The sequence below is a fragment of the Microtus ochrogaster genome, unplaced genomic scaffold (genome assembly GCF_000317375.1).
Source record: "Microtus ochrogaster isolate Prairie Vole_2 unplaced genomic scaffold, MicOch1.0 UNK8, whole genome shotgun sequence".
Taxonomy (NCBI): Eukaryota; Metazoa; Chordata; class Mammalia; order Rodentia; family Cricetidae; genus Microtus; species Microtus ochrogaster.
The window spans coordinates 8,068,573-8,079,125 of NW_004949106.1; the positions used below are offsets into that span (position 1 = coordinate 8,068,573).

Below are 10,553 nucleotides of genomic sequence, written 5' to 3' on the forward strand. Positions count from 1 at the left end.
TTCTTCCATGTCAGGTTGTCAACTACGACCCACCACACAGACTACTGTTCTTCCATGTCAGGTTGGGGACTGCCTATAAATAAAATTATAGATTTTTAAAGCTTGAGTTTGTGTTTGAAAGTTGTGGAAATTATTATAGATTAATTCAATTACAAACAGAATTTTATGATTGTGGTTCTTAAGGTTCATAACTAAGAGAATATTTAAACTGCTTTTAATTTCATAATGAAACAATGTTCATAAAACATATTTTAAAGCAGGTTTAAATGTGCAATTTAGTGCTTTCCCTTAACAAATCCAAAGCGAGGTCACTAGACCTACCACTATTCACAAACCCACCATCAGTTAACTGTCCTCACAGATGAACTAGAACACTTCCCAAAGTGTTCTATTATCACCATTATCAAGAAAGAGGACTTTGCACAGATAGTTCCTTAGACAAATCCTTACTCCAGTGGCACAAATGAATCTAGAGGTGAATCCATGCCCTTTACAAAACAGAACAGGTCGACAGACTCAGATTCCTCATACCAACTGCAAAGTAAGCTGGACTGCTACACATTAAACTTGGCTGCACTAAGAGAACCAAGAGTCTTCTGCTGAGAATTCAGAATTGGCAGAAGTGTCACAAGTATGCCAGAAACTTCAGAGAACCTTACTTAAATATTTACCTTATCCCTCCCAAGGATTCTGGGATACACTAAGTGAGATCTAGAACAAATCATTCAACCAACCAAAGAAAAGAAAGGTAGTCAAACACATACACACACACACACACACACACACACACACACACACACACACACACACACACACACTTTTAAAATAAATGTAGAAATTCCTTGGATCCAGGGCTGGAGAGATGGCTCAGAGGTTAAGAACATGGACTGCTCTTACAGAGGTCCTGAGCTCAATTCCCAGCAACCATGCGGTGGCTCACAATCAACTGTAATGAGATCTGGTGCCCTCTCCTGGTGTGCAAGCATACATACAGGCAGAACAGTATATACACAATAAAAGAATAAATCTTTAAAAAAAAAAAATAGAAGAAATTCCTTGGCTCCATCTTAGCTTAAGCCTGTAGCTTAAGGAAAAAAAGTCTTAAAGAGTTGTTGAAAATTTTATACTGCTTTCTATTAACTATCAGTAAATTAAAATAGTATTTGATTGTTTAGGAACAATTATAAACATGTTCTCTATTAAAGCTAAAACAGGGGCTGGAGAGATTCTTCCAAACGATCCAGGTTCAATCCCAGCACCCAAAGGGCAGCTGACAATTGTCTGCTGTCTGCAGCTCTAGTTCCAGGGGATCTTTTAGAGACATACATGCAGGCAGAACACCAATGCATAGGAAATAAAAATAAATCATTAAAGAAAACTCTTAAGGCTAATACAAATACAGTAAAGAAGATTAAGAAACAGATCTGTAAATACAACAATGTCAAAGTGTTCTCATACAACCAAATCAAGGTTTTAATTTTCAAAGCTGTCTTCAGTTCTCAAAAAAAAAAAAAAAAAAGACAATAGCTCCAAACCCATTCATGAATACATTTGAAAGAATCAGAATCAGGTGATGCAAATATGGTTTACAAAGTTGTGTAAAATCCTCTCTTGCTCATCATCAAAATCACCATATGAAAGCAAATTTACAGACTAAATTGAAAAAGTCAGCAAATAATGTAGACAGAGCAGAACACTCTAGGCACAAAACAGCATTGATAGCTAAGCTTCATTAAAGCAGATTAGAACTTCCGTGTGCGCCATCACTGTTTTCAGAGACATGGTATCTACAAACCACTTCTCAGTTACACTAAAGCACTGGTCTTTAAAACGTAAAACTGTTTTAAAAGCACAATCAGCATACAGCATAGCAAATCACCATTGAAGGTTTGGCAGAAATTTTTACTTTTTAAAAAGATCTTTGTCTAGCATGACACCATCTGACGTTGTCTGAAGAGTTAATCTTAACATATCCATACACTCTTTCAACCTGGGGTCAGACGTTCGCAATCCTGTAGATTTGAGTGCCTGTTTTTAAAAAAATAAGAGTTTGTAAATACACAGCGCGGACAATGTGCACATGCTTATCCAACTCTATGTGTCATTCCTGTACATAAAGGTTTCTACGCAAGCTTTGACCAATCACTATTATTCACTTTCTGGACAAGTTTCTCACTTTTTCTTTCTTTCACTGATTACCTCGAAGTGAACATGGTAATAATTTGAAAACAAGAGAAACACTGTCGGAACCTACAGGTCAGATAAACTTGAAGACTATGTTTCAGGAGTAGTATGTAACTGACTTAGGATCACTTCTGTGAAGGCTGAGAGAAAACTATAAAAACTTACTGTGATAAACTTGTGAACGGGTATCTTTTCTTGTCCTTCAGCAATTGTATAGAACAGCAAATCTTCCAAGCTAGGTAACAGACCCTGCTTTATTTTACTAAAGGAGAAGGAAAAGAATACAAAATTAATCCTTGTGTGAATATTCTAATGGATGAAAATCAAGTTCATTATTAAATAACTCTAGTGGAGATGATACAATCATAAGTACTATAGCCATAATAAACACTTGATTCCCCAAAGTCAAATCAGTATCATTAGAAATCACACTGGAAAAAAAGTTAAAAAAAAAAAAAAAACCAAAACATTCATTAATAGTTTTCAATTCCAGGTCATTTTTATTATCACATACATATGTGATTTTAAATCTAAGTTCTGCTTATGTAAGAAAACATACAGTATGTCTCCTCAAGTCTGGCTTATTCCACTTAATGTGATGACTTCTAGTTACATGCATTCCCTGCACATGATTTCACTGTATTTTACAGCTCAATAAAATTCCACATACATGCACAACACTCGTGTTACCTATCTACACTTCCTGGTAATTGTAAATACTACGGCAGTAAAAGTCATGGCTGTGCTGAGTCTGACAGACTGATAAAGTGTGAGCACTAATTGGTAGTAGCTGTAGTTGTTTTCTTCCATGTGCAAGTATGTGTGCAAGCGCCTGCCGAGGCCAGAAGAGGGCATCGGATATCACGGATTCCTCACTTGTGTACTGGGAACCAAACTTGGGTCCTCTGGAAAACACCAAGTGCTCTTAACCACTGGGTGGTATCTCACAGATAGATGATAGATGGATGGATGGATGGATGGATGGATGGATGGATGGATGGATGGATGGATGGATGGATAGATAGATAGATAGATATAGACAGACAGACACATACATACATACATACATACATACATACATACATACATACATACATACAAGAACAGCCAGGCAATGGTGGTTTACGCCTTTAATCCCAGCACTCAGAGAGGCACAGGCAGTTGGGTTTCTGTGAGTTGGAAGCCACACTAGTCTACAAAAGGAGTTCCAGGACAGGACAGACTCCAAAGCTACAGAGAAACCCTGTCTCGAAAAAAGAAAAATAAAACAAAAGACACAACAAAAACCCTAACAGATCATGTCTGTTTATACTGTTTATGCTGTTGAACATACATGTCTAAATGATTCCTAGTTTAAACATTATGAACAGTTCTGAATTTCAGTAAGTCTACTAGTATTTCGTTGTTTTCTACTAACATTACTTCCCAACTCTTAGTGTGATACAGTGTGACACACACACACACACACACGCACACCTGTTCTAAAGACAATAAAATAGTTGGGCAGTGGTGGCGTGCACCTTTAGTCCTAGCACTTGGGAAGCAAATGCAGGAGGAGCTCTTGTGAGTTCAAGGCCAGCCTGGTCTTGAGAGTGAGCTCTAGGAGAGCCAGGGTTGTTACACAGAGAAACCCTGTCTTGAAAAAGCACCCCCAAAAACAATAAAACAGCTGACTCACAAGCATATACATTTATACATAAAGCATATAAACTATCTCCTAAAAGAAACATCAATATTGGCATCGGTATCATGTAGATTTGTTTCCAAAGCAATGCGGCACCAACCCCGGAGTCTGTAAATGCTGTATTAGTATCACGTGTGAATGCAAGTAGGCCTGGAGCATGAAGGAAGTCCAGATACAACTTCCGGGCGTCCAGTGATCCTACTTAGGGCCTTGGCTTGCGTGGCAAACGCTTTTATACCTGAACCATCACTCTCACTGGCCCCAACCTTCAAAAACAACAACAACAAAAAAGCCCTGAAAGTATATCAATTTATTAATACTAGTATGTTTTAAAAATTAATTTTTATAAGATGCTAATGGCATACCCTGACACAATTTTGACCTCAGACAACTTTTTTTAAAAAGTACCTATTTTTTCTTTTCTTTGCCTCTGCCTCCCGAGTGCTGGGATTAAAGGCATGCACCACCACCACCCGGCCAATATTTTAACAGTAACTGAAAAATCACTTACATACTGTGCTGTGTTTTGAAAAAATTCTTATTTAGTCCATTCTAATTAATGATCTGGTGACAGAAATACAAGTCTTACAAAAGTACTGCATAATTTCTAGTACTAACCAAATGTACCTGCTGACAAAAGTGAGCACCACTATCTCTCTGCTCAGAGAGACTCAGAACCTTCCCAAGGGTGCACAACAACAGAAACCAATCCTGAGTCTGTTTCTCTGAATGTGGGGTTCGAATTTACTACTGCACTGCTCTCCTAAGGCACAAGCGAGTTTTCTAGGTTTTACCCTGATCTAATAGCTTTAAATAAGAGTTCAATAATACTGATGACCCAATATTTAAAGAAAAATTGAACCAGCTGTCAAAATCAGTGAATAATAACATACCAATTACTTACGGAAAATGGCTTTTCAGATAACTTTAGATAATGGCAGTTTATTACTTTAAAAACTGCAGAATAAGCTTTCTCCATATTTATCACATCAGTAAATGGTATTTACTTAGCCTAAAAGCTATGTAAATAACACTAAATATATGCTTCTTTCACTTATGTTACATAGTGAAAAAAATTAAAAGTGCCCTTTATTGCCACAGCTAGCAAAGTGAGTAAATATTTACTTGCTTAAAAGAGAAGAAACTAATTTGTATCCATAGAAAAAAATGTAAGCCATGCCTAAGATACATGACCATAAAACTTGTACCTGTAATCCCTGCACTCGGGAGGCCAGAGAAAGCAGGAGACTAAATTCAAGGTCAGTCAGGGCTACAGAGCAAGGCTCTGTCCAAAACAAAACAAAAAACCAACGAACCCCCACAGAATTACTACAACTTGAACCAAACACTCCCCCAAACTTTCAAGAAAGCAGAAATCACATCAAAGAGTGTTCTTGCTTTATAATTCTCTCCTCTGGATTATTGTCTTTTTGGTATTGTTATTATGTTCTACATCATAACCATGTATTTTACTACTAGAATTTAAAGGCTAAACACTATTCTTAGAAACTAGAAGAGTATTTTTTTTTCCAGCCTTGTCATAGCTTCAGCTGTCAACCTGACACAAATCTAGAGTCTCTGGGGAAGAGGGACCCTCAACTAGTGAGCAGGTTAGACTGGCCTGTGCTCATGTCTGAGAGATATTTTCTTAGTGGCTAATTCAAGTAGGAGGCCAAATAGACCTGCACCTTCTCAAAGAGGCACCTGCGGAAGCCAGTAGCTTCCTCGGTGGCTTATGCTCTAAGCTCTGGCCTTAACCTGTAAGATGAAATAAATCCTTTATATTTCCTGCCCAATTTACGGCCGGGTATGGTCTGTGCTGGCTAGTTATACACCCATTTGACAAAAGCTAGAGCCATTGGGAGTCAGAAACCTCAACTGGGAAAATGCCAGCACATTGGTGGTGGGCAAGGTTCTGGTACCTCTGCTTGACTGATGATTGAGGTGGGAGGGCCTAGGCCCCGTGGGGCGTGCCGCCCCCTTGGTCAGAGGGTGTGTGACAGTCATCCACAGGAGCACTCCCCCGTGGCCTCTGGCCAGCTCCTGCCCTGACTGCCCTTGAGGACCTCAATATGAAAGGGTAGCAAAATAAATCCTTTCCTCCCAAGTTGCTATTGGTAATGGTATTTTATCACAGTAGAGACCTGAACTAATAAATGTGTATATCACAGCAACAGAAACCAAACTAAGAATTATTGAAACACTCTTTCACAAAGCAAGGAAATTATTTTAAACAAATAGTACTTTGGTACCACTACAGTAGACTTATTCAGAACTAAATTATAGGAAGAAGATAAAAACAGGCTTCAATTGTAAGTAAGGGGAAATGAAATGACTCTGAAAATATGAGTGGCCCTTTTCAGGTCTGAACTGCTATTGTCGAAGTATTTAAATAGAGGCAACAAACAACCTTTACAGAAGTGGGGGAGGGGCCAGCAGCTAGAGAGATGGACTTTTAAGGTCTCTCCCAAACTTAAACTTACAAAAAAATCAATTAATTCAATACAGTGTTTCACAAAACTGTCAAAAGCAATTGGTGGGGAGGGGGCGACTATGAACTTGGTTAGGTAATTTACTCTTCTAGGAAATTTTGTGAAATAAAAAATGAGGTAGAAGGGGCTGGAGAGATGGCTCAGACGTTAAGAGCACTGGCTGTTCTTCCAAAGGACCCGGGTTTAATTCCCAGCACCCACATGACAGCTAACAACTGTCTGTAACTCCAGTTCCAGGATCTGATACCATCACACCAATCCACATAAAAGAAAGTTAAATAAATTAAAAAAAAAAACCACAAAAAATGAGGTAGAATTAAATGACCTTTGAAGTCATTTCCCAATTCTAATTGTTAATGAGTTGCTAAAAATAACATCATAAACTCTAATAAAATCATAATTTTACATAATATTTACACATCCTTATTTTACAAATACATTCTTAACATAAAAACTATGGATGGTACACCATGTTGCTGAACTGTATACCCAAAACTGGCTAAAATGCTCAACTTTACACTAAGTTTGTTTTACTGTAATTTAAAAATGGAGCACAGAAGGTGAAAGTCAGGGAGAATTGTTAAAATGAAGAGAATAAAACTAATCTATCCTAAGAAAACCAGTTTTGAATGAAGCAAAGCCAATCAGAGTATCAGAGATGCTCTACGCTGAAATACACTTCCGTGCAGGGCAGGCAAGCGAGGACGGTAGTCTCTCGCTCCTGGAGATGAAGCTCGTTCCCATCACTGGAAAACAGAAATGCTCGTTCACGACCCACCACTGACCTGAGACTCTAAGAACCAGAGAGCTCAAGGAAACTGGGACCCCACAGTATTCTGCTTTCAACAAGAAAGTTTATCGGAACTTGTCTTAAGCTTGTCTTAAGGCATCACTCTATCAAAGCTTCCTACTCAGCAAAAAATATTTCAGACATTATTGTTTTAACATGGCAGAAGAATACTCAATGTCCCCAAGGAGACTTAACAACAAAACTAGAGTAGAATTCAGATGTTTTAGAGAAACACTGTCTCGAAAAACCAAAAAAAAAAATTTCAGATGTCTGAGGATTTTAGTCTGCATTGGCAGTAATGGGTGAGAAAAACGAGCTGCCCAAATCCAATATTAATTACTTTATGCAATTGTCACAGTACAATACTTATTATTCTTATACAACCAGAAATGAGATGTCAGGAGAGCAATAGCAGCAGGCTATGGAAATTTAAGTGATAAGGGTCTTCCGTTTTTTAAGACGTTTCCACTCCAAGGGAAATCCTGCTTATACGCAGCTATTAAGAGGCGGGAAACAACGGCCATTCTCACAAGCACAACAAATACGGTCATTTGTGCTCCGTCCGTCCAACACTTTTCCTAAGCTTTCTTTAAAACTTAAGATCATAGAAAATTGTGTTCTAACAACCTTAACACTCCATTTCCTTACAGCTTTAAGAAATGGTTAATTTACTTACCTATCCCATTGACGCCGAGCAAGAGAACCCGTTACAACTAACTGCATTTTAATACAGGACTGGTCATACCTTCCTACAAGTGAAGTATCTTGCTCCAATATGTAAGATACTATATTAAAAAATATTAGGGAATATATTTTTCTATACTTCAATTTATTGTGTTAGCCTAGATTCCTGAAAATATGAATAATTTATGAGTTCCTCCTAAGTTAAAAAATATTCTCCAAAAGACTGTACTCTTTTAATAACCCCTACCCAAAAAGAAAAAAGAAATCAAAGGAAGTACCTGTCAGTCAAACTATCAAGACAAGTTTAGAATCTTTTAAACTGTACCAGAAATGAGTAGATGAAAATACATCCCCAGATCCTGAAATTATCAATTGGGATTCATTATACCAAAACAAGCTCTATGCTTAAGTAATACCTTCAGGTAAACGTTTCTTCAGAAATGGGTGGAGAATAAACACAGCGGAGAATGGAGGCCCAAAAGGAACCGCCTCACCTCTGCTTAGGCGTAGGCAGGAGGCTGTCATTTCAGACACTGTTCCTATGCATGGTTTCATAACCAGTCAGCTAGCTCTACAATGGACTAGTCTAGGGAGAAAGTGACTGTCTATGTGCAACTGTGTGCAACACTGACAGACACCGACAGTCACAGATTTTAATTAAATATGCTCGAAGTGTTGCTTTTTTTTTAATTTATTATGTACAGTGTTCTGCCTGCATGTCAGCCTTCAAGCCAGAAGAGGGCACCAGATCTCATTACAGATGGTTGTGAACCACCATGAGGATGCTGGGAATTGAACTCAGGACCTCTGGAAGAGTGGCCAGAGTTCTTCTGCAGAGCGGTCAAGCGATCCTCTTGCTAGTAGGTAACTTAGGTGAAAATATCCAAATAACTAAAGTATGCCCATGATTTATACAGGATTTGATATTGTTCAACCATTTAGAGAATCGTATTTTTTTAACCTCAAATATTACAAGAATAGTTTTTTTAAAACCAACTTCAAATGTCCTAAAAACTGAAGAAACCCAAGGCTCTTTAAAAACTTGCTCTTCAAGGTGACATTTACTTCTCAGAGGAAACCAATGCCCTTCTTTCCTCTGGGGGCTAGATATCATTGCCCCATTTTCCAAAAAAAAAAAAAAAAAAGATGAAATTGGGAGCTAGAGAGAGATGGCTCAGTGGTAAAAAACACCGGCTGCTCTTGCAGAGGACCCAAGTTCAGCTCCAGCACCCACAGGGTGGCTGGCTTACAGCAATCCATAACTCCAGTTCCAAGGGATCCAGAGCCCTCTTCTGACTTATGACGGCACCAGGCACGTGTATGATGTACATACATGCAGACAAAACACATTAAGAAATAATAATTAAAAAAATTTTCATTTGGTAGCTCCCTAAATTTTGTGGGTGGCAAACTTTTCATTATAACAAAGCTGCAAACAAGAAGCTAAAATTTCAGGACTCAAATTTCTGTGAATTTACTCAAATTATGTAAAGTCTGTTTAAATTAATATCATGCGGTTACTTACAGATCATATACAGGTTTATCAATGACGAGCTGCATGGTTTAATGTAAATATTAGGCTTCAAAAATATGACATAAAGTTACTGGCACTTTCTTCCCATTAATTTACGGGGCTGAAAGATGGTTTAGAAGCATGACATGTGCAAAGTCTGGGCTCAATCCCCTGCACAGCAAAAACCAAACCAACAGGAGAAAGCGTCCAATTTAAAGCTTACTCCTAGGAAAATCTCACAGAGAGATAGCTAAGAAGCACAAAGGGGAAAATTAGACCTTCTGTCCTGACTTTAAAGGACTGGTAGGTCACTTTTAAAAGACGGTTACTGTAAGTGTGAGTTTGTCCACGTGGATGTGTGTGTGCACGCATGTGTAGGAGCCTGCAGAGGCCAGGAGTGGGTGCTGGATCTGCAGGAGTGCAGCTGGAGTTCCAGGGTTGGGCATGATGCTGGGCATCTGAGCTCGGGTCCGCGGGGAGAGCCAGAAGCACTCCTAACAGCTGAGTCATCTCTCCGGTCTGAACTGTCAAAGTTAACCTTTAGAAATCAACGCAGATGCAATTCAGGAGGATGATGAAAGTACCTGCCACCTCGTTCAGAAGTTCTTATTACCCAATACCAAAAGATTATCCACATCTGCCAAATACTGTCTCAATGTCATTTTCAGTACTCTTTGAAGTACATATTATTAAATCTTACTTTGAAATTCAGTTTTAACAAAAGGCAATGCAGTAATGTTTGCGCTCCTCACACTCCATCTACTAAAAGTAGAACTATGAAAATATGCCATACCATACAATTTGAAGCTAGGTGAAATCACTTCCGGGTGCACTTTATTTTTAAATTCAAATACTCTTGTGTAATAAAAGCATATTTTTGTAAAATTCCAGACTTCCTGGAGACATGCAAACATAATTACTAAATAAGGGGCATGTAGTTTTTCAGCAACCACCAAACAGCTCTCCAAAATCGTGAACAAATCCATACCTATCCACCAGCAATGCAAGGGCTCTCTTTTCTACCACTTGGGGTAAGTGCACTCAACAGCTGTCACCCTGATGGGGAACAATCCCCTGGCTATTTCAATGGAATGTTTTCAATATTGCACCCTATAAAAATAAGGTTTTGTAAAAAGTACATATAGTATTTCATCTACCTAATCCTTTCTCCTAATAAAATGTTAAACCAAAGATAATTTAATGTGC

General features: G+C 38.3%; 1 protein-coding gene across 1 annotated transcript in view; it reads right to left on the minus strand.

Moving 5' to 3' along the window:
* The window catches only part of Gls (glutaminase), an 85,767-nt gene that overhangs the window by 51,697 nt on the left and 23,517 nt on the right, over positions 1–10,553 (minus strand). The window contains exons 6-7 of the mRNA XM_026788841.1: positions 2,350–2,446; positions 1,907–2,028 (exon numbers count right to left, since the gene is read on the minus strand). Of these exons, the coding sequence (XP_026644642.1) occupies positions 1,907–2,028; positions 2,350–2,446 (219 nt within the window). The remainder of the gene's footprint in view (positions 1–1,906; positions 2,029–2,349; positions 2,447–10,553) is intronic.